This window comes from Colletotrichum abscissum, assembly GCF_030869225.1.
Source record: "Colletotrichum abscissum strain IMI 504890 chromosome Unknown Scaffold_46.1, whole genome shotgun sequence".
Classification (NCBI taxonomy): domain Eukaryota; kingdom Fungi; phylum Ascomycota; class Sordariomycetes; order Glomerellales; family Glomerellaceae; genus Colletotrichum; species Colletotrichum abscissum.
The window spans coordinates 174,692-198,111 of NW_026850387.1; the positions used below are offsets into that span (position 1 = coordinate 174,692).

Sequence of the window (23,420 nt, forward strand, 5' to 3'; positions counted from 1 at the left end):
CCGCCACCCTCGCTGTGGGTTCCAAGGGAACGGCTTCCTTCTCTGCCATTTTCATCGAGTTTTCCTTCCCGAAAGGTTTCTCTTACCTGTGCTGACTTGAGCCGTGATAGAAGGGTAGCCGACGAAGAGAATCCACCTTTTCAAACGCTCGTCCTTGTGCGATTGAGTTGGCCGAGTGACGACGAGAGTTAAGCTACCCAACTTCAACCTACTTCGCCGCGGAGGCCGTCGTCGACAATGGTTTCCGTGACCATCACCTACAAGCAGCCCGGGACGCAGCCTCCCATCTTTGTCGCCGGCTCCTTCTCAAATCCAAAATGGGAGCCCCAGGAGATGGACTTCACCACCGAAGATGGTGGAGAACACACGTTCTACAAGAACATTGAAGTTCGGCCAAACACGCAGATCGAGTACAAGTTCCGTGTTGGTCTAGGGGACTGGTGGGTTCTTAACGAGACTGCAGCTATAGGTATGTTTGCCCCCAAGTTGCGCAATGCTGCGTTTTCAGCAAGCTCGTCTAACATGGAGGTAATCTACAGTCACCGACGGATCTGGCAATCGTAACAACCTCCTGACAGCACCTGCGTCTCAAGAGTTGAAGGAACTCAACGGTGTGAACGGCGACAGCCAACCTGCAAGCGAAAACGCCTCAACTTCCGAAGACGTGAACGCGTCAAAAGCTGCCAGAGAGCATACTGCTGCCCAGCTTGAGCCGAAAACAAAGCTCCAAGATTATCTCAAGGACGAGGAGCGGCAAAGACTTTCGTCGACCCCGATCGGCCAAGTTGCGGACACCGCCGCAGAGGTCGCTGATACCGCCGAGAAACTTGACGCCGAGGTCGACATGTCTAGACTTGCAGCGCTCCCCAAGGGCGTGGAGCACCTTAAGGACGAGGAAAGGGGGCGTCTGTCTTCGACGCCGATTGAACAAGTTGCGAGCACTGCGGCTGAGGTTGCCGATTCTGCCCAGAAGCTAGACGCTGATGAGGTATGTGCCAAACAAGCGGCAGACTCATAATTGTAGAGCCATGACTGACAGTATGATAGGATCTTAAGGAAGAGGACTCGGACGACTGTCCTGCACCTTTATTCGCTCACGAAGCTCTTGGACCCTACGAGCCTTCAGCTGATGACGAAGATGAAATTCCAAAGGACTACGATCATCATGGCACTGTGGAGTACGATGTCGACGAGTATGACCTCAATGATCCCACCCTCGAGCGGTGGCCCTCTAACAGGGACGGAATCATCGATGCCGTGCGCAAGGTCGAGACTGGGCGCAACGAGGATCGGACTGCTTTCTATGGCGCGCCCATTTCACCTATAAATGGAACACGCCGGGCCAGTTCTGATCAATACTTCGATGAAGCTGTCCTTTCGTCTGGCCCCTCTAGTCCGGGCTCCACCAAGAGGCTGGAGCTTCCGCGAAAGTCACACGGCTCCATGGTCTCGGACAGATCACTCCTTTCTCTGGGATCAATCGCCGAAGAGGATAAGGAGACTCCGAATGCCGAGGAGGCCAATCGCGAGGATGAGGGCTTGGTCAGAGTTCCGAGCCCCGCGGTACGGCCAACGCCGCATGCTTTTACATCTCCCGGGAGTGATGATGACGAGGGAGTCGTTATGAAAGGCTCCAAATCCAGGAAAAGCTCAGAGTCGTCAAGCTCAGATTCACCTGCTGCCAACGGCCAGTCCAACGGCAAGCAGTCAAGGGATCTGTCGCCTAAGACTCGCCCCGCCGAGCCTTTGAGCCCTGCCATCCGCGTTGAGCCGCCCCAAGACAGAGCAAGCTCCAGTGTCAGTCAGGACGGCGAACTGGCAAGGGCTTCTGCTTCGAGCCCCGGCGGCGAGGCAACGACCTCCGGCCGCGATGGTGGTCACAAAGGCCAGCTCAAAAAGCGCGGGCCTGCATCGACCGAGCGTCCTGGAACCCCTTCCTCGATACACAGCGTCGCAGACAGCAAAGGAGGCTGGCTCCAGGCCTTCTTCCGCGTATTGTTCGTAGACTGGATTGGTGGACTGTTTAGCCGGTTGTTCGGCAGCAAGAGAAAGGCGTAAGGTCATCTCTCTATTCCGGTTCGCATAGCACAGTGGATCGGTTGCTCGTGTTCTTCTCATTACCTTTTCCTTTGTTTGTCATTATTCCTCACAATATCTGACAGGTTGACTTTTGTCCGCAGGATGCTGGCCACGAGCACGGCTGCCATCGTTGTAGGAGTTGCATGGTGGAAGTTCGCCATGGGCGGCGACTTGACCTGGCTTGAAGCATTGATCTGATGGGTCACACAGAGATGGGAAGGGTGTGTGCGGGCCGAAATTGCAAAGCACCGGAGGTTGCAGTCAGAACAAAACAACTTTTGATTTGTACAATTAGGTAATGGGGTGTGGAAAGTATCGTTATGGAGGACGAAGAATCGATTACCAACAGCGGAAGTGGTGGATAACAGCGGAAAACAGAAGTTGCGTTGAGAGAGAGCATCAAAACAGACATTGATATTTGACGAATTTGACGCCGAGACACCTTTGTTCTGTGCAAGGGTGCCTCTCCGGGAATCATCGCTTGCTTGCCTGCTGGCTCACTGTATGTGACGTACATTTATACGGGATCGGTCAGAACACAGCCTGTCTTCTTAAATCACTCTCCAAATGGCACCGGCTCTCTGGGTATCTCTGCCGCGGCCGTCGTCTCCCTCTCTGTTCATCTTCTTAATCCACTCGTTCTCCCTCTCCACCGCCGCTGCCTCGATTTCTTCCATGACGGCCAGCTCGTCGAGCATGTCCCTGACGAGACTGCTGCATCCGTCCAACATGCGCTTCAAGCTCGACGCTTGTGTCGTGGTAGCACTAGCGGTCGCGTCCTCGTCATCATCACCGCGATACTCTAGCTCCCTGAGCTGCGCATGCCACCCCTCGAGACGCCTTACCAACGCCGCGGCGTCGTCTTTCCACCGCGCGTCGAGGCCGCCGCCGAAACGGACGTCCGCGTTGTCGTCGAGGAGGGCGGAGGGGTCGGCGCCGTCTTCTGCGCGGGCGCGGGCGGCTTCGAGGTCGGCGAGGGAAGAGGCCCAGCGCTCGAAGGCGCGGACGAGGCGGTGGTGTTTTCCGCCTGGGTCGTCGAGGGACCAGAGGGATGTGAGGAGGGCGTCTAGGCGCTGGACGCGGTCTTCCAGCGGCAGGGATGATGTTACTGCCTTGCCGCTTTTGCCGGTGGATGCTCCCCAGCTACTTAGGGCTGCGAGGTTACGGCGCTCCGCGGCGTCGGATTCGAGGGCTGCGAGGCTTCTCGCCGAGGCCGCGAGGTCGGCGTGGCGCGCGGCGAGCTTGGAGCGGGCGCTGGCGTGCCATTGGGACGTGACCTGCGGCAGGTCGCGGTGGAGGAGGTGGAGCTGGAGGAGCTCTGTTTGGAGGCGGGAGGTCTCTGCCGTGAGGGCGATGTTGGCGGGGAGTTTCGACGGGGACGGGGCGGCGAGGTAGGTTGCCGTCAGGGGTTTTGGGGCGAGAGATTTGGCGGGGGAGTAGTGCTGTTGCAAGGTCGAGAAGGCTGGGCGGAGGACCGGTTTTGTGGTTCTGGGTGGTGAGGTTGGGGAGGGGTGTCGTTGTTGGGCTTGTTGGCGGGCGAGGTGTGGTGGTGCTGTTGTTGCTGCTTGGTGGGATGGTGGTGGTTTTTGAGGTTGTTTGAGGGGTTGGCGGGTTGGTGCTGTTGTTGTGCTGCCTGCTCGGGCTGTGCGCGTTGATGTTGTGGTTGTTGCGGAGGAGAGGGAGGATACGGATGGTTTCGAGGAGAGGCGGTCTGTTGCTGAGGGGGGACGGGGTCTTGTGGTCGTGGATGCTGTTGAGGATGGGTAGGAAGACGTCGGAGGTGCGCCGTATAGGGACGTCGGGCGTGATCTCGGTGCGGCGCCAGTGGCCCCGGTAGACGACGTCTGGCTTGGGGGTCGGAGGACGGTGCTGTTGTTCAGGGTCGCGACGCTCCTTGCGCGCGCGTGGCCCTTTGTTGGACTCCCAGCTCCTACCGCTGTTGCTGCTGCTCCTGTCGAAGTCGTCGTTGGTGCACCGGCGCGTCTCGAGGATGGTAGACCGCCCGAGGTCGTCGGTCTCGCTGTCGTGGGCGTCGACGGTCCGGAACCAGCGCCGGTTCTACCTGCAGCAGCATTGGATGACGAGACGAGGCTGAGGTTGCTCGTCGAGGCGTTTGCGGGATATCGCGTCCGTGTCAGTCCCGGTTCCCTCGTCGAAGTCGTCCTCGTAAGGCCCGAGAGCGCGCTTGTCCTGCTCAAAGGGGCGCTTATTGGTCCCGAGCTAGCTAGTCCTCCTCCTGCTCCAGCACCTGCTACCACATCTCTTTGTCTCGTCGAAATCGACGTTGTCACGGACGCTGGTTGGCGCGTCGAAGAGCTTCTGCTCAGCAGCGACGATAAGGGGTTCGGCCTCTTCTTCTTGGGCGCCTCGGAGGCGGTTGTGGCCGCCGCCGCTGTACTGCTCGCGACACTGGCGCCGGAGACGGTGCGTGTTGTGGGACGTGTTGCGGCGAGGGACCGGGGCGCGGGTAGTCTACTCGGGGATACGGGGCGGTGGGATGTGGACGCCGACGCTGATGGCGCTGCTGCTGCTCCTCCTGTGGTCGAGCTCGCGGGGCCTCTAGCTGCCGTGATTGAAGCCGAGGAGGATACGGAGGTTGCGGTCGTAGGGGGAAGATCGGTCGAGGAGCCCTGCGTTGGCTTTCGCAGGGAGCGGGTGCGGGCTAGCGACGAGGACATGACTACGCCGGGGTCTCTGGTATGTGTGTGGTGATCATGCGGTTCTGGAGGTCGGTGGTTCTCTCCCGATGCTCGATGGTCCCGCTGGTCTCGGCGCGAGTCGCGGCCGGGTTTCGAGGTCTCTGCGGAGACCCCGCGCTCGCGGTCGGTTGTTCGGTCAATTGGTGAGTTAGCGAAAGAGTCGCCAATGCGAGATCGATGAGGGTCGCAGCGAATTCGGTGGGTATCTTCGCCAAAGGGCCGCCGGGTTCGCGATGTTGATGTTGATTTTCGACGTCAGGGGCCGCGCCGTACGGTTTCGTTGCGGTGTGGGGGTTGCTAGGGGCCCGGGCGACGGTGGGGGGCCGATGATGAGTGAAGATCAGGACCAGGTTCAGATGGGAGTTTGCATTAAGATAGAACGGTACTTATGGCTAATGGTTAGACCTGGCCACAACAAAAGTATTGCAGTAGCGGGCCGGTCCAGCCACCGCCCTGCAGGACTCCAAGGAGTCTTCTAGCGCCGGCGCTTGGATCTCCTCGACTCCAACGTCGGCGGGCTGAGCCGAACAGTGGCACCCCGTCTGTTCGCGAATCTCAGCTGGTGTCTTTTTATTTCCTTCCGTCTATTTTCTCCGATGAGACCCCTCCCTACCAGTCTGTATGGATACTCCGTACTTCGTAACATCCCTCGTGTGTCCGCCAACGCGATGCAGTAATTTCCGGTACATCCGGTAAATAACTCAACCTGCCTGGTTTCTCCCCCCTTCTCGCTGAACGTCGTGCCCCGACACATTTGCAGATGGGCAAGTCGAGGAAACAGTTCCTGCGTGTCTTTGCTTATTACACAAAGCGTTGCGCTTCTCGTTGGTGTGTCCCTGAGTTTTGGGACGTATGTAGCACCACAGTTCACCGCATATACGAGCTTGAAGATCTTTACTTTGAATTTCCTTTTCTTCTTTTGTGAAAAAAGTAGTCGGGCTTCAATTCCGGCTCTCTGAGAGCCCACCCTTCCAAAATCTGGAGTTAACCTGTCTTTCCCCATTTGCCTGTATTGTCCTTTCTCGTTATCAAGCTTCGTTTTCGTATGCTCAGAGCTTGCATCAAGCAAGTAATAGTAGTAGTAGTGATCCCTTCCAACAAACAAGAAAAATGTGCGCGTGACCCTTTTCCATCCTTTTCCCTAGGGGCCACGACTTCCTATAGACAAACATTGGTATCTTGGGGGCGAGAAGGGGTATCAACCAATCGACCTCTCTATCTAATCCCGCAATGCAGAAAGTTGATCATTTCCCCTTGGTGACGAAGATCCGTGAAAGTCCGGCCGCCGGGGAAAATGTTGAAAAACCGCTTGGAAGTGAAAATGACCATGTGATTTCCCTATGCCAAGCAAACAAGAAGAGAATTGGAAAAATGTGAATTTGAAAGCAATCAGGCTGTGACTGATTGCTGGTTCTGTTGCTGTTGTTGAGCGTCTGTACGCTGCTCTTCCTTCTCAGGGGCCTCGATGCCAGCTGCCGTGGGAGGACGCTCCTGGGAGCCGCCGCTCTGAGGGTTGCCCTCCAAGTGAGCCATAAGCTTCCGGAGGTCTCTGCGGTTGCTGTTGAAGATTTGCAGGCAGGAAGCGCACATGCGTACGTAGCAGAACTGGCACTTATAACGATCCTCGGTATCGGCCTTGCCGCACGTCTGGCATGTTAGGGCGTAGTTGCGGTTGCGAGTTCGGTCCATGGTGCGGTGCTTGACGTAGCAATCGAGCATGCTCTCTTTTAAGGGCAGAGCCTTGTAGATCATGCCGGGGCTGGGAGGCTCGGAACCCTGCATGGGGAAGAACGACGCGCGAGGGTCGGCAGGCGGCAGGTCCTTGACCTTGAGCTCGCGGTACTCGACGGGTTCTTGGTTGGGGCGCTGATCTCTCGAGGCGGGTCGCATATCTCCCTGCGCGAATCCGGGTGCTGGCGCATAGGGTACATACTCTCGCTGCTGCTGCTGCTGCTTGTTGGAGGCGGCCCGAGGCGGCAGCTGGTTCTGAGGATCGGGACTAACAGGGCTGACTGCAAAGTCTCTCGTGATTGTCGGGGGAGCCTCGTTGCTGGTCACAGGCCCATCTGCGCGCATTTGAGGCAGGCTTTGAGCGTTGTGTAAGTTGCGGGCCGTGACCGCTTTGCGGGGGATAGGAGGCTTGGACTCGTTCGATTGCTCGCGGCCAGGCTCGGGAGAGGAAGCGGGTGAGACGGGCGATACGATTGTTTCGACAACCGGCGTTTTGACGTCTTCCTTCTCATAATCGGGAGTCGGCAGGCGTTGAGTTGGCGAGAGCGCAGTGTCGCTATGAGACGTTCCCACATTTGCGCCATTTTGACCATCGCGCAAATGATGGACTTTCTCCTTCAACCGCGAGACCTCTTGGCCCATGTTGCTCGTCTGAGCCGCCTGACTTTGAGAGGGAACTGGGCGAATATTTCTGCCGGGAAGATTTGACGTGCTGCGAGGAGGAAATTGTTGCTGCTGGGCCGGAGGAGGAGTTGCTGTGTAAGATGATTGCGCGGTGTTGGGCTGAGAAGAAGCAGCGGTTGACCCGTGGCTGACTGTTAGGTGTAGATCTGGCACCTCTATATTACGATCAGATTTTACGGATCTCCTCCTCCATAGTGGTCGCTGCTGTTGCTGAGGCGATGCTGCCGATACATAGCTTGTCGGGCTGCCAGCAGTCGGGGCGGGTGCCGAGTTGACCGGAGCGGCGCCGGCCTGCTCATTGTAGTAGGCCGGGTGAGGTGGTAGGCCCTTGTTGGATGTGAACTTTTGTGCGCCGTAGTGGTCATTGTCACCGGATGACAACGAGGTTGGCGTCAAAATCTTGTTTTCCCTTGTCCCATAGTGTTCAGAGTTGTATGCCTGGCTCGAATCTCTCTGACTTGCGCTTCCATCCGGCGACATGATGAGGGATTCCCCTGAGCTTCTTGAATAGGCCGAGAGCAGACTGCCGATGGAGTTCCTTTCGTCCTCGGGAGAATACTGCTCTTGCTGCTTCTGCTGGTTCGCCGGGGCAGAGGGCGGTGGTGCTTGCTTTGCAACTGGGCGGCGAGGTATATGTACCGGGGGCAACGCTTTTGTCTCGAGAGGAGGGAGGGGAGGGAGAGACTGGTTGAGGGGTTGCGGTGGTGGAAGCGGTTTGTCTGACATGGCGAATGTCTTCGTCTTCTTGGACGGGAGGGGAGGAACGGGAGGTATCGAAGGGAGCTGCTTAGACTTGGGAAGAGATTCGGCCTTTGGAGACGGAGGGGTGGGTAAGGCTTTTGAGAAGCGGGATCTTCCCTTGCGACTGTGAGAACGGAGGAAGTCCATTTTGAACGAGGGCCCCCGGATGGGATGGCGGTGGGTTACCCTATAATTGGGATGACGGCGCAGTATCCGTACTGCGTACTCCGTTACCCCTTCCCCTTTGCTACCTTGCCTCACTTCTCTTTGGCTTGACTGCGGATGTAGTTTTTGGTCTGCTTAGACTCTCACTAATCGGCTGGCTAGAGGAAATCACCAAGGAGGTAGGGCCAGGGGGGATCAAGGCACCGGAAGCTGACCACGGAGGGCTGGTGGGACTCGAGAACGTGGGACGACGGTTTGAACAGGTTGATTGGGGCGATGAAGTTCGAGGGGTGGGTTTGCCTTTGCCACGACGTTGAGTATTTTCAGTGCCGCAGTGTTGCGATGCTAGGAGAAACAAGCATCAAGGGTCTTGAGAATTGAGGAGTAGGGAGGAGTAGACGAGGATTCCGCGACGAGGACCGCAGCATATGCCTGTAGGATAAGGAGTACCTTGGTAAGGAGAAAGAAGAAACTTGAGAGGAGTGTCCAGGAGTTGGTTGGATAAGAATGTAACTTGACGGGGTGGCAGAAGCAGAACAATGAGTGAATGACACCGGAAGAGATGGGAGACGGAAGAGAGAGTACAGGGTAATAGGTGAGGTGGTAAGGAAGTGTAGTGCGTAGTGCGTAGAGGGGGGGGGAGGGGGGTGTAAGTTCGGCTTCAAGTTTAAAGCTGGCAGCCACGGAGAACCCTGCGACGGGGCCGGGTGTCTGAACATTGACCTTGTCTTCCCTCTCTCTGTGGTTGGGAAGTTGGGAAAGTTGGGATGGGATTGACAAGGATGTCATCGATATGTTCAAGGTGGAAAAGTACCTTGTGGATTGCCCACCTCGTCAGCAATGCAAAAAGGCACTGGACCTCAGATGCGTTAGTACCAAGAGGTCCGGATACGCGGCGTGCCTAACATGTATGCGTGTCTAAGGTACCATGGTATCTGCCTGCCTACCTACCTTTACTAGGTACCTAAGGTAAGCACCAAAGGTCACCTCAATAATTGGACGGAAGACATGCTGGGTGAAGTATCTTGAGTGTGTTGTCAGCAGCCAAAAGCTACTTAGGTAACTACTTGAAGTACCTTAGGTAAGGTAAAGCATCGCAATCCTTCCATTTACTTCGCGACAAAAGGCACTATTTTATTTTTGCTAGCGTGCCTGCCTGCCTGGACGACTAGGTACGGCACCGTGGCACCACAATGTCCGTCATTGGCTCCGTCAGACTGGATCCGGCCCCTCCCATCTCAAAGTGCGGAGCAATTGGCAGTTGCAACCCTCCTCAGCGTCCCAGCAGACATCGGCAGCCCTGCAATGAAAGCAGGCATTGCAAGCAGGATTCAGGAACAGAACAACACTTGCCGGGGTTGTTCGGGGCTGGGTTATTCTTTGGGGGCTGGCTTGTGCGTGCACACTGGCAGTCTGGCAGCACTGCTTGGCCGGCTGGGGCTGGTGGAGTGGCGGCTCGCAGTTGTCTTGACACGTCCCCATGTACCCCACCACCAATTTCACTATGGACAACGACTTTGACAGCGCACCCACCTCAAGGTACCTAGGTAACCACCTCACCAGCCCACCACCATCGGCACCTGCATCATCAACCTACCTTACCTCTACGCAGTACTCACGGGCAACGGAGGCCGAGACGGGGCCACCTCTTCAGGCTTCAGCTGTCAATGTCAATCCCTCCCATGCGCAATCCGGGCTGTGCTTACTCTCCAGACTCCAAAGCGCACTACTTCGTACCGCTACCACGAGTCTACGACTACGAATCACTCAGCAACACAACAGCCAGCCACTCTTCTCTCACAATCGACCTCTTCCCGAACGCATCCATTCTCTCGAGCGAATACCTACAGTCTGCATTCACGCAACCCAGAAGCCCACTGGCTTTCGCTTTCACGCACATGCGCATGCGGCTCCTGATTCAATCCCATCTTTAATCTTATCCTGCATGCCTCGGTCGCGGCAGCTTCGAGACATTAATCAGAAGACAAGACAGGCGTGCCTCCAACACACCACTCGACCACTACCCCTGCCCTCTTCGTCACCAATGACCACTCGTCCCCAATTCCCATCTCGATTGTTAGTAGGCTGTTTCAGCCCGCTGATGGAGGGGACTGCCAGTATTCCTTCGACCCAGGCCCGCGTTTAATCACTACGGATCGTACATCCCAATGGCCGAGAATGCATCTTGTTACGAGTTGACTGTACAACATGGGCTTCTCCTCACTCCTTCGTTCTCAACTTCTGAAGGGTTCGCCAAATGACGCCATGGCCTCGTTCGTCAGCTGTCTACAGAGTCCAAATGGCGAGGCCAGCCGAGTATCCAAGATGAGGTGCCTACAGGGCCCCTACGACAAGAATCCCATCTCCCTCATCCGATGATTTGTTCCGGCGTATCTGTACGACAGTTCGTTTGCGGCGCGTATATGGATACGTCCTCCATGATGCTCGTGATGGATGGCACCCTACCTGCGCCTCAGCCGCCATGCCGCGTGTTGAGGCGACATGCACCTCGTTTCGCACTTGGCTCGAGTCGGTATCGGCATCGCTACCAGAACGCTCGATTTCTTCTGTGCTACCGTGGCTACCTACCTATCCATGCTATTATGTGCGCCATCACGAACGATTCCCTCAAAGAAACAGAGGATTGCACTCAAGCTAAACTACCGGTGGGCCGCCGTTTCTGCCCGCAACGCCTGTTTGCGGAATCGAAATTACCTTACTAGCATCATGGCCTGTCCAGTGGGACGTGGGACCTAATGGAATGCACCGTTGCAGACTCGAAGCAGGGAGAACTGAGGTCACCAAAGTCACCAATCGCAGCCCACGCACCGTCTCGTTGAAGCTGAACAGAGGCCGCCGTCCAGCCACCCTCGACGTGGCAGAGGTTAAACCCGCATGATGTCTCGCCCGTGCGTAGACATAGCGCGACGCACGCGATTAGACTATTACGATCTCGAGCTATAGCCTTGCAATCTGTCAACTAACTGTGCCTTCTAGACCCGTGTACGATCATTGACAGCTGGTCTGCGTTCGCCGCTCGCGTTTCTAGGTCCGCCGCCATGAACGCCCATTCACAGGAAATCGTAGCGACCCGAGCCTGCCATATAGCGATCTGCATCAGGGAAGCCAACCAGACTTCAGAGCCTTACGGCTGCTGGGTCGAGGGCGGAGTCACATCTCACGTTCAAATCCCCGTCCGGCATCAGATATGTGGGTGCCTTGCGGCTCGCTAAGCCCAGGAGCCCGCGCTGCCCGCGTCCCCCCTGACGCGGGATCGGTTCAGCAAAGACGACGTGAAATCCAAGTCTGATGAACATCGGATCAAACCCCCTGAGAGCTGCGCCTGGTGTCGAAAGAGTATACTGCGGCTGCAAAACTGGCTTTATTACCGGAGTAGTGCCCCGGAGGGAACCCTACGTGAGTGCCTACATACACATAGGGGGAGGATATTCTGCCAGCAGCTCCCGCTATTCTGCCACCAAGTGTAGCTACGGCCGCTACACGACCGCCGGTCTCGGGCACATACGTAAGCTAGGCTCTATATAATTAGTATTTAAATAGATTAAATTAATTAGAGGCCGTTAATTAACTTATAATTAATTAAATTATTTTAGTAAAAAATATAATAATTAACGAATTAGCTTAATTTAATATAATTAACGAAGTAGCCTAATTAACTACTTAATTAACTACTTAATTAACTACCTAATTAACTATTAATTACTCCGTATAGCTTATAGCTTATAATTTAGTAACTTTTTCTACTTTAGCCTCGTACTCTATTTTAGCCTTATACTTATTAATAAGTCTATTTATTTTACTTTTTATTATAAAATTAATATTATAAATATAATTTTTATTAACTAAATTTTATAGTACGTTTAATTACGTAAGATTACTAGTTAATTAAGATCGCAACTTTATAAATATTAATAACTAAGGAGCCCCTATAAAATTAATCGTATTATTATTAACTACGTTAATTACCTTATTAATAATAGCCCGCTAATACTTCCGTTATATTTTTATACTAAGCTCGTATATATTAGAATCGTATATAATCTCAAGGCCTTGTTAAATAAAAATAGCCCTACTTAGTACTAGAGGTACCGTTAATAATAGTAGCGCTAATACGAGTATTATTTTTACGTATTTAATAGCTTTTTTATATTTAAATATAAAGGGCTCTTATTTAAAAAAAGTACTTTAATTAATAATTAGCTTTTTTAATTTACTTATTATAACTACTATAATACCTATTATAAAGCCCTATAAATAACCTTTACTTCGGACTTATAGGGGATTAAATAAGGGGATAAAAGTACTATTATTAATAATAAGCTCTAAGCGTTACTAAAACTAATATAAATAGATCTTTTTTAATAATATTAAAATACTATTTTTAATATATTATTAAAAAACGTAGTAATAAAGTAGCCTATAAGTAGTTTAAATTAAGTAATATACGTACTTTTTTAATAACTTTTTTAATAAACTTAAATTTAGCTATTTATTTAGTATACTAAGTTCTTATAAAAGTCGTTTAAAAATATTATAGTATATATACGGACGCACTTTTTTTTAAAATAATTTTATAATAATACTTAATACTTTAGCTTAGTAACGGGTCCGGTAAGCGCTAATTATAACTACTTAATTTATTTAAAAAATAACTAATTTATTAAATACGGCTTTAAAATTACTTATATAGTAATAGACTCGTATTTTAATACTTATATATAAGGATTTAATAATTAATATAATTAAGTAACCGAAGTACTTAATTTAGTTAACTTAAGTAAATACGAGTTTTTTATATTACGGCTTAAACTAAGTATTAATAATATAATTAACTATTATTATAGGGTACTTAGTAATTTAAAATTCGAATAATTAATTATAATATATAGTTATTAATTAGTTACGGAGGAGATTATTTTAATCCGTAAGGAATTATTAAAAATAAGGGTTATATATAACTACGCTAGTCTCGTCCCTCGTAACTAAGCTAAAATAATACTAAGTCCGGGTTAGTATATTAAAATTAATATACTAATAATAAAGTACGTATAGTACTACTTTAAATTAGGTATTATTATTAAGAGTATTAAATAAAGTAATCTCGTAATCCGTATACGTAATTTATAAAAAGGGAATTTTATAAGCCCGGAGTAATATTAATAACTAGTTAATAACCTAATTATAATTAGCTTCTTTCTTATTAAATAAAAAATAGCTTATAACTTAAAAAACATAACTATTATTAATTACTTTATAAATATTAAATAACGGTATATTAAATCGGTTAGTTTTATATATAAAATTTATTAATAAAATATTTAGATATTATTAAAATAGAAAAATTATAGTAGTAAGTATAATAAATAAGCTCGTAATATAGCCCGCGTCGTTATATTAAAAACAGTACTAGTACTTTATTAAATTATATAATTAATTAAATAATTACTTAATAAGGGTCCTATTACCTAATTCGTTACGGTAGTAAATAGCTAATATATTAAATATATTATAGGTAACGATATTACTATAATTACTATTTTCTAACCATAAGCTTAAAAAGATTTAAATAGGTTAAATACCCTTATTTTATTAATTAATAATTTAATCCTTCTTATTACGTAGTAATATATAGTAATAATATATAAAAGCGTTAGTATTACTAAATAAGTAGTTATAATAGTTATAGAAGTTATTAATAATAAAATAAAAGAGCTAATTATTACTTAAAAAACTAATAACGATTTATTAATAATAGTTTATAAACGAGGTTAAGGATTTATAATACTTATTTAAGTAAGTTAATTTTATAAAGCGTTACTATTTTTAATTATAACGCGGGTTATAAGTATAATAATAAGTAATAGTAATTAGTACTTTAATAGAGGGCTTATATTAAATAATTCGAACTATAAAACTAGCTTTATAAATAGCTTTATTAAGTACTACTCTAGCTTTAAATAAGCTAGAAAAGTACTAGTTATAAAATAAGTAGTTATACTCTATATAATTATAATTATTATAATTAACGGTATATTAATAAATAAAGGGATCGTTAACTTTATAATTATTCTCTTTTTATAGTATATTAACGTTAAGAATAGTTTTAATTAACGGTAGTAGCGACGGCGAGGTTAATGAAGTAGTAGTTATAGGTAGGTAGGTAGGTGGGTAGGTAGGTAGGTAGGTGGGTGGGTAGGTAGGTAAGTGGGTGGGTATGGGCAGCTGGGCTCCGTGGTCGGAGGTAGGGCCTGCCGCAGCCACACTTGGTGGCAGAATAGCAGGAGCTGCTGGCAGAATATCCTCGCCCTACACATAACAGCGCAATGCCCTTGTCGCTCGCATGAACAGCAGGTTTGAGCCATTTTGAGTTCCTCGGTCATCCGAGTCTCACACGCCTGCTCCTGGGATGACCTTGCAAGCACTTCAGACCGAGGGGTGCCGTGCCTCCGCCGGGCTTCCCCTGTGGCCTGTGCCCCCCCTTGAACGCCAGAGGGCTTTTTTGATGACGACAAGTTGTCCAACTCCAGTCTCCCGCCTTGCAGACGCACAAAGTTGGGACGACATAAGGGGTCTGATGTGCCATGGTCGCACTGCGTACCACTCTGCCATCCGTCGACCTTTGACTATTGAAAGCTTACATTCGCGAGGAGGAGTGTTGGATCGTGAGACGACATCGACTGGAACCTATTCAAAGATGTGGTACAGCACACGAGAATCGCCGACGCTATTCCAAAGTACTTCCCACGCTGTCAGGTACTCCGCACTCAATGAGTCGATTCTAATGAGACAAGTGGCCGTTTGATTGAGGAGCGACATCCGCGGGCTTGGCACGAAAAAGGACGCATTGCAGCGGACCAACGACAAAGGCCTTGTTCCTGTTGGTCCAAGTCTAGCCCGCCCTCGAATGGTTCGCATCGCAGCACGCAGGTTACGTTTTTGCGGGAACCCGCATTGCGGAAAATATAGATTAACATTAAAATGACTTTTGGGGCAGCCTTTGTGGAAGGATGGAGCAGAGACGCGACGGTTTGTTTCACACCGGCAGGATTTTTAAGATGAGATTCGATCCGTCCCCATTCCACATCATGGTGAGCTCCCTCGGTCACACACTCACACTACAGTTCATTGATCTCTCTGGCGCTGCTTACCTACTCTGCCGGTCGATTGATTTGATTAACGAGGTGACTGGTCAGTTGATGTCCGGGAAGCTCGGGGCGATTCGGTCGAAGGCCGGGCGATATGAGGAGTTTTTCCCCTACGAGGTTATGGGTTTTGGGAGCAGTGAAGCGGGTGAACGGGTTGCCAAGCACACCAGGCCGATTTGATCTCCGACGCCGTTACATTTCCACCTTACCGGCTAACAACCCTGGTTCCGTCACAGTCTGGCCCGGTGGCCGTGTCTTCGCATTCTTGTTTTTTTGGTTCGCCATTGTCGATGAAGGTTTCGCATCGAGGACTTGACTGCAGAGAGTCTCTGTTCCAGTACGACCTGGATCCGAACCAATTCACGAACTAGGGTTCAGATCAACATCTCTTTTGCTGTCTTGATTTTTGTTTGTAGGACTCGGGACGGGAGACAATTTGAGCCAAAATGCTCTTCAGGCTCCACTCTTGAAGAGACTTTTGCGATCACGTGCTTCGCTGCGGGAGTGTCGTCAGAGGCGATAAGGCCCGGCCTGGGCTTATCGGGCGGCCAACCATCCGATGAGGACCCCGACAGAAACGGAGCTTAACTGTATGCAGGAGGCAGATTAGAAATCCTCGTCGGCCACAATGCGAAAGTCGGAGAGATAGCGGGGGAGAGATAGGGAAAATCAATTGACTTCATAAACGACCGGCAATTGGTATTGTCTATCCTGTTCTTAGAGCGATTTCAACGCTTTGGCAAAAGGGGGGAAAGACAGCAGAAGTCTCGCCAGTAATTTCCATCAGGTTCACAAAGCACAGCAGCAGCATTAGTTTCGGCCGTTACTTCGTTTCCGCAAAGATGACCGGCTCCGTCAATGGCACCTCCGTTCCGACGGAGACGTCGCCGCTACTGCGCAACTCCGACTCGGAGGCGGCCAATGGCAACGGCAACGGCACCGTCAACACCGGCGGTCAGCAGAACGGCGCTACGGCCGCGGCCGCCGACACTGACGCCGGTGAAAATCGGGACGGCAACCCGGAGATGGCCAAGAAGATGCACTTTCTTCTTCCGGCCGTCGGTATCGGCGTAGGTTCCACTCCAGCCCGGGTCCCTTCCTCGGCGCAAGGCCTCCGGCAGCGGCTCAGGTCGACCGCTCAGAACTCGGCAGGGACTAACTGGTGTTTTTCTAGATCTATCTCTGCGCTGTCGACCAGCTGCTCACCGTGGCGACGTACGCCAAGATTGGGAGCGAGCTTCATGCGCTGAATTATACGAGCTGGCTCGCAACGTCGTGAGTAACACGCCCTCCCTCACCCTCAGAGAAACTCATCTCATCCGGCTTCATGCCCGATGTAAGACAACGAAGAGCGAAGTACTAACATGATGCCCACAGCTACTACATCACCCTAACCAGCTTCCAACCCCTCTACGGCAAACTCAGCGACATCTTCGGCCGCAAAGAGTGCCTCCTCTTTGCTTACACAGTCTTCGCCCTCGGCTCTCTGGGCTGCGGCCTAGCACAGTCCTTCACCCAGCTCTGCGTCGCCCGCGCCATAGCCGGCATTGGCGGCGGCGGCATGAACAGCGTTGTCGCCATCCTCCTCAGCGACATCGTCCCGCTCCGCGACCGCGGCGTCTGGCAAGGGTACCTCAACATCATCTTCGCCGCCGGCACCTCCACCGGCGCGCCCCTCGGCGGCCTCCTCGCAGACTCGGTCGGCTGGCGCTGGTCCTTCACGGGCCAGGTGCCGCTCTGCGTACTCGCGTTCTTGGCGGTGTACTTTGTCCTCGACGTGCCCAGGACGGACCACGCGCACTGGCGCGAAAAGGTGAAGCGCATCGACTTCCTCGGCGCCGCTACCCTCGTCGCCGCCGTCGTGGCCCTGCTCGTGGGCCTGGATTCGGGCTCTAACAACGGGTGGTCGAGCAAGCTTACCGTCGCCGCGCTCGCCGCCACGCCCGTCCTGTTCTCCGTCTTTGTGTACGTCGAGATGCGCGTCGCGTCGCACCCCTTTGCGCCGGGCCACATCATCTTTGACCGCTCGCTGTTCGCGTGCTACCTCGCAAACTTCTTCGGCATAGCGGGCCACATCGCCTCCATCTTCTTCATCCCGCTCTTCTTCCAGGCCGTGCAGGGCGCCTCGGCCACCCTCGCGGGCGCGGCGCTCGTGCCGGCCATGATCACCTCCGTCACGGCGAGCGTCAGCTCGGGCTACTTTATGAAGCGCAAGGGCCGGTACTACACCCTCACGGTGCTCGCCTACGGTCTCATGGTCGTCGCGGTAGCTCCCACGGTCGCGGCGCTGTACTTCCGCTCCTCGGCGGGCGTGGTGGGCGGCATGGCGCTGCTCGCGCTCGGCGGCGGCGCGGGCATCACGACGACGCTGGTGGCGCTGCTGGCCAACGCCGCGTCCCGGGATTCCGCGGTGGTGGTGGCGTGCTCGTACCTGTTCCGGAGCCTGGGGTCGAGCATCGGGATCAGTGTGTGCTCGTCTGTGCTGCAGCAGGTGCTGCGGACGCAGCTGGCGGCGCGGCTGCGGGACGGGGACGAGGCGAGGCGCGTTGAGGAGCGGGTTCGGGAGAGTTTGGATTATATTCGGGAGCTGCCGCCTGCTGTTGCCGGGGAGGTGAGGGCGAGTTATCAGGTTGCGACGTTGGGGGCCATGGTGCCTATGGCGGCGTTGCTTGTGCTTGCTTTTCTGAGTACGTTTTTTATCAAGGAGAAGGCTTTGGGGAAGAAGTAGAGTGTGTGAGGGAGAGGAGTTGGGAGAGAGGATTTTTCTCTCTTGGGGTGGAAGGTTCACTGCGAGGTGTAGATCTGCGATCTGGTGTCATCTATACACTCATGAGGTAGATTCTGTTGTGATGCAAACTTTACGGAGAGGTAAGAGGTTTGCTGTATACTTACCGACTGGACATATCTCCTCTGCGCAACGTAATGAATGGGTCGGCTTGGAAGCGTGTTCATATCCTGTATATAAATACCTCATGCAGAGGTCTCGAACCCAAGACCTGATCTCTTAAAGTGACAAATTGCCACGCACTTCAGCGTAAAGAACAGAGCTTGCAGGCCAACACCTGTGGCTTGAAGCCGGCGCTGAGGGACAGGTGAGAACGGTGTCACGGAGAGAGAATACAGAGTATGTTTTCATGCCATGGTTTGTGTGTGGAATTTGCAGCTGTGCCTTTTTCCTCTACCTCTCTAGCTGACTTGTACGGCTTTTGTATCTGTATAATATGAATACCGGGCCGGGTAAGGTGGCTGGGTAGTCATTGTGTAGGAGGAATCTGCTGGGAGACTCATTTGTGCCGTATATAAGCCCCATTCAGAGGTATCTCGGATTCAATTCTGGAAAGACAACCCCCGCGGGCTTTCGGGTTGGTCCGTGAGCACGTGCTTCTTGACGGGTGAGAAGCAGACGGACGATGATGTCGCTGGTTTCTAGCCAAATCGCTAGTAGACTGGCTGGAGCGACGAGCCAGTAGAAAAATGGTAAGGTTCTAAAGCTCTATATATCCTGCTCTTCTCATACCAATGCCCGTATATATTGTATTCTCATTTGAATATCCTCTGAGTGAGAGAGAGGAGGACAGAGAATGGTCATGTTACTGTATAGATCTTAAAGTCTATAAACTCCCTAAGAAGAAGTCTGTCTGCCAAAAGAGATGCCATCGCTAAAAGCATAGACTTCCAAAAAGAGATATCTCCAGCCTAGGCTCTTGGAGATTCTTTGAGCGGATGAGTCTGCTGCTTAATTCCAAGGGTTCTTAGACGCGCCCAGTTCGTGTTACTAAGTCGGTTGATCGATAGCTTAGGTTTGAGTGCTTCGTTTTCGGCATAGACTAAGTAGTGTAAGCACCCAATTTCCGATACCACTAAGGTAATCAGCGCGGCAAGGATTAGTTCTTGGTGAGTCTGTTGAAGAGGTTCATAAGAAAGCTAGGCTTCTTTTCACTGAAGCAGATACGCAGCGCCTTCTCAGTAGAGAAAGGGCGAAAGAGAGCGGTAATTCCCTCATACTCGTCGTCTCTAGATACTAGTGCTTGGGTTTGTATCACAAACAAATATATAAAGAACTTAAAGAAATGTAAAAGCTGCTGCAACCTAGACTCAGAAACAGGTGGGCAAGATATATTTTGCAGCTGTGCTCAGGAGTCAGGTGTTCAAATCAATCCTGGACGACTGAGGTAGAGAGCAGATTGCCTCGTCCAATTAGAGAATAGAGCAGAGGAGAAAGGGGCGACATAAGACACTTGTCAGCAAGAATGCCGGGGTATTCAAACCGAAGCAGAGACTGCCCTGCGCCTCAGGTAGACAGGCACATTTCTAGTATGCAATTGATGCGGCGGCGTATTTCTAGGGCCCAAGGAAAGTGTAAGGTCTAGGTAGGCATAGGTCAACGACATTGACTATAATAGTGTCCGGATGTTCGTCCTTCCTCGTGACCAGCCGTTGCAGTGGCAGAAGAAGGGAGAGAGTGTAACTTGTACATTTCAATTCATCTCGTCGTGCTCTTGTGAGAATTATAAAGGGACCCACCAGCCCGTCTTCGCTGCCCCCATCTTCAACTGCTACTTCTTCAACTCCGTGCCCCCAGTATACAGGAACACGAACCAGAAGACGAGGATCAGAACGGATACTATTATAAAACATCAGGGAGGTGCTCATTTTCTCGCCAGGTCCTCTGAAATTCATGGTCTCTGAAGTTATACCTTGATGAACAACCGCGAGGAACTCCCACGGGTCCAGGCAGTGTGGTAGTCAGACCAATGCGGTCATCGAAAAGAGAACTCTGTGTACACGCGCACACGGACCATTGAGGCGCCAAGCGCGTCTCTGCAAGTCTTTCTTGTTCGTATTATTGATGAAGCGGGCACCTCAACCCTCCCATTCCGGCTCTATTACGCCGACCCTCATTTCTCACCAAGGATGGAGAAGGAAATAGTAAGCAAGAGGTGCGTGAATCATCAGAAGAGCAATGGCACCGGACAACAGGGCAAAAGAGGAACGCGTAGCTTAACACCCCTGATTTTTTCTCCGTTAGATGTCCTATTTTCAAGATCCGGAGTAGAAAGAAAACATTCCGTGTAAGTCTCGAATGTCCGTTAGAATGACTGCCTTTGACCGGCATAGAACGGAGACGCGTGATACGGGGGTCGGTCGTATCGTCTCCAAAACAAATCAGAAAAGAAAATCTCACCCCGAGGACTAAATCTCTCAGTTCACATGCTGTGATTCGAACTCGTAGCCCGTCATCGAGTAGGCTGTCTGTGTATTCATGTGATTGTTCCTTGTTGTTGGAGCTTTGCTCACGCCATCACCCAATCAGTCAGACAGGCGCCTTCCGGCTGGCAACAGGAACATGGCTGAGGGGATCTAGACGACTTGGACTTCTTTCTAATCATAAGGCAGGAATTGGATTTCCTTCTCACATACCTTACTCGGCCCGAGAGTTTGGGTAGGCAGGCTCGGTGAGGTCCTGAAGGGGAAGACCTGTACCGTTTTCTCATCTTCCCCCACGTCAGCAATGCATGACTGGAGAAGAAGTTCATATCCTCAGCCCTACATAGATCTTCATCGGCGGGGTGAGGTCATGTGGCGTCCTATTACCAAGGTAGACGTAGGCAGATGCGACTTTCATGCGGGATGCAAGAAACGAAGGCAAAAACGCAAAGGCACTGCTCGCCACCAACCCCCCCACGTGCTTGGGAAATGAGGAGAGGACTGAGAATGGTACCAAATCACGATACATTCGATTACTCGTTGATGGGGCGTTGATGGGAATATATGTCTTTTTTGCATTTGCTTGGCCCCTTCTCCTTCGTGGGAGAGGAGAACCGTCGAGCTATCTACCCACAGTTGTGCGTCACGGCGGTTGAAAAACTGTACCCGCCGATCCGCCTGGCAAAGTTTCCCTCCCAAAGTCTCTCGTCTCGTTCCTTTGTATCGTGAAATCATAAAGTCTGACGTGAATGGATATCAAAAGTTCGAGGCCCAGCGAACAGATAGCAAATCCTGAAAAAGGGGTGGTGGGAAAGAGTTCCGGGGGCAACCCAAGACGAGGTAAACTGGGCATGGACGCCAGGTCTCTGAAGCTCGCGATCAAGCCAGCGATTGTCGGTACAGTCCTTTTTTTTTCCTTCGTAATTTCCATCCCTTTGAGAGATGTGCCGTTCGTTGAGTCTCTGTCTATCTGGAACGAGCAATGGCTATTCTTTTTATTTCGCAATCGTCCTCCACATCATCAGATCTATCCACCGTCTCTCCTCACCGTGGTTCTTTGGTGTTTACAAGAACGAACGGCGGGGGAAGCTGACGCCCTCAACGGCGGCGTTATCGACGAACCAGCTGACGCGGTCGCCGGCGCCCTCGTTGACTAGGGCGCAGGGAAGTCCATCGCCGTGCTCAAAAATCCTCTTCATGATCTCCTTCTTACCGCCGCCAGTGGCGACAAAGGCAATCTTGACGCCGTGGTTCACGACGGGAAGAGTGAGAGTGATGCGCTTGGGCGGGGGCTTGGGGGAGTCCTCGATGGGAGCAACCCAGGCAGTCGTCTCGCGCAGCAGTTCGTGACCGGGGAACAGACTGCAGGTGTGTCCGTCGGGACCGGAGCCGAGGAGCAACAAGTCGAAGATGGGGAGACGCACGCTGTCGCGGCTGGCAAAGCTGGTGACGAGGGTCTTTTCGTACTGATCGGCCAGCTCCTGAGTGTCGTTCAGGTAGGTGGTGTCGATGGGATGGACGGTCGGGGCACCGAGGTCCTCGGGGATCTTGTCGAGCAGCTGGCTCTTGAGGAGAGCATAGTTGGAGTCCTCGTGGTCGAGGGGAACGGCGCGCTCGTCGGCGAAGAAGATTTCCCACTTTCCAAAGTGAACCTGGTCTTCGGGGCCGGTGGAGGGTGTGAGCAGTGCCTGGGCCAAAGTCTTTGGCAGCGAGCCGCCAGAGACGGCGACCTTGAAGGCACCGTGACGATTCAGACCTGCATTTTGTGCTTGGATGACGTAGGATCGCAGGGCGGGCGCGAGTTCGTCAACCGACGGGTAGGCGAAGAGGTTTGGCTGTTTGTTGCTCATGGTGGGGTAAAGTAAGCTGGAGGTAGGTTGGTGGAAGGCGGAAGGCGGGGGGCGGAGAAGTGTGATGTCGGAAGCGAGGTTGACGTTGCGAAGGGGGGCGAAGAGGAGGATGTGAAGGAAAACGGTCTGCTGTCGGTGCAGAATGAGGGGCGGTCCGAAATTGGAGAAGGTGCGCACAAACTCCGGCTTCTTGCTGCGGGATGTACTGCGTTTTGCTGGGCAGGGCGAATATGCTTGCGTGTTCCGTGTGGTTGGTTGAAAGTTGGAGGTTCAGACGAAGATGGAAGCTTTGAGAGAGCCGTCTGTCAGTCTGCACACGGGAGGGACGTAATAAGGACCGAGGAGATAAATAGCGTCGGTCTAAGAATCAAGCGGCGGGATGGGTCATGGATGTTTCCAGATGTTAAGGGCCAAAAAACCACAAAAGATGGGTAGACCCAAAACCGATAGCGGGGCAGATGATTGAATATTTTGTACGGAGTATCTGTGTCACCTTTTTTTTTTTAATCGGGGCAGAAAGTGCAGCTCACACAGTGAGGCCAGGTACGTATTCATACACCTTACGTTTGGCACAGATTGGAAGTCGAAAGACGCAAAGAGCACCTCACCTCAGTTCAGCAGCTTGGGCAGGCTGCAGTTGAGCAATTTGAGTGTGGCTCGACCCAATTATTCTCTGCCGGCTGTGCTCTGGAGCTGCAATCCAAACGATTTGTTTGGCTCAAAGGTCAATGAGTAGCCAGTGCTTGGTGCTTGATGGTTGGTGGTAATAGTCTCATGTGAGATAGCGTAGGACGAGGGCGGGCGGATGTATACGGGCTGCAGGTAAATTTGCACCGTTTCACCATGGATTCGTGATCGATAACGGCGGGCAAAAGGCAAGTCAGGCCTTGATCAGAGCACTTGCTGCGGCACCTCACTATACTCTATTCCCTATTCTTTACCTCAGGTACGCAAGTGCGTGTACTGTGTAAAATGGCGGGGTTGCCATGTTTCCAGTGGACCGGCTGTGAGGTGGTAATCTGTATCTCGAATGCCTTTTCCTAGCTTCATTGTTGACCTGCCGTAGAGTCCGGACTTTTAATAAGGATATTTTGAAA

At 51.6% G+C, this 23,420-nt stretch overlaps 6 protein-coding genes across 6 annotated transcripts; 2 read left to right on the forward strand and 4 right to left on the reverse strand.

Moving 5' to 3' along the window:
• Positions 1–237: 237 nt before the first annotated feature.
• CABS01_13588 (uncharacterized protein) lies at positions 238–2,277 on the forward strand (the record flags this gene model as incomplete). The annotated part of the gene is made up of 4 exons (XM_060546930.1): positions 238–469; positions 540–988; positions 1,048–2,054; positions 2,181–2,277. 4 exons carry the CDS (start codon positions 238–240, stop codon positions 2,275–2,277), a joined length of 1,785 nt encoding a protein of 594 aa, XP_060394754.1.
• Positions 2,278–2,630: 353 nt separating this feature from the next.
• On the reverse strand, positions 2,631–4,757 carry CABS01_13589 (uncharacterized protein; the record flags this gene model as incomplete). Its single annotated transcript, XM_060546931.1, has 3 exons — positions 2,631–3,397; positions 3,555–4,099; positions 4,162–4,757. 3 exons carry the CDS (start codon positions 4,755–4,757, stop codon positions 2,631–2,633), a joined length of 1,908 nt encoding a protein of 635 aa, XP_060394755.1.
• A 1,410-nt stretch (positions 4,758–6,167) lies between these two features.
• On the reverse strand, positions 6,168–8,081 carry CABS01_13590 (uncharacterized protein; the record flags this gene model as incomplete). Its single annotated transcript, XM_060546932.1, has 1 exon — positions 6,168–8,081. The coding sequence occupies one exon, from the start codon at positions 8,079–8,081 to the stop codon at positions 6,168–6,170; it is 1,914 nt and encodes a 637-aa protein (XP_060394756.1).
• A 363-nt stretch (positions 8,082–8,444) lies between these two features.
• Positions 8,445–8,888, reverse strand: CABS01_13591 (uncharacterized protein; the record flags this gene model as incomplete). Its single annotated transcript, XM_060546933.1, has 1 exon — positions 8,445–8,888. One exon carries the CDS (start codon positions 8,886–8,888, stop codon positions 8,445–8,447), a length of 444 nt encoding a protein of 147 aa, XP_060394757.1.
• A 7,219-nt stretch (positions 8,889–16,107) lies between these two features.
• CABS01_13592 (major facilitator superfamily transporter) lies at positions 16,108–17,993 on the forward strand (the record flags this gene model as incomplete). The annotated part of the gene is made up of 3 exons (XM_060546934.1): positions 16,108–16,335; positions 16,440–16,540; positions 16,643–17,993. The coding sequence occupies 3 exons, from the start codon at positions 16,108–16,110 to the stop codon at positions 17,991–17,993; spliced, it is 1,680 nt and encodes a 559-aa protein (XP_060394758.1).
• A 3,544-nt stretch (positions 17,994–21,537) lies between these two features.
• CABS01_13593 (6-phosphogluconolactonase) lies at positions 21,538–22,323 on the reverse strand (the record flags this gene model as incomplete). The annotated part of the gene is made up of 1 exon (XM_060546935.1): positions 21,538–22,323. One exon carries the CDS (start codon positions 22,321–22,323, stop codon positions 21,538–21,540), a length of 786 nt encoding a protein of 261 aa, XP_060394759.1.
• Between the last annotated feature and the right edge of the window lie 1,097 nt (positions 22,324–23,420).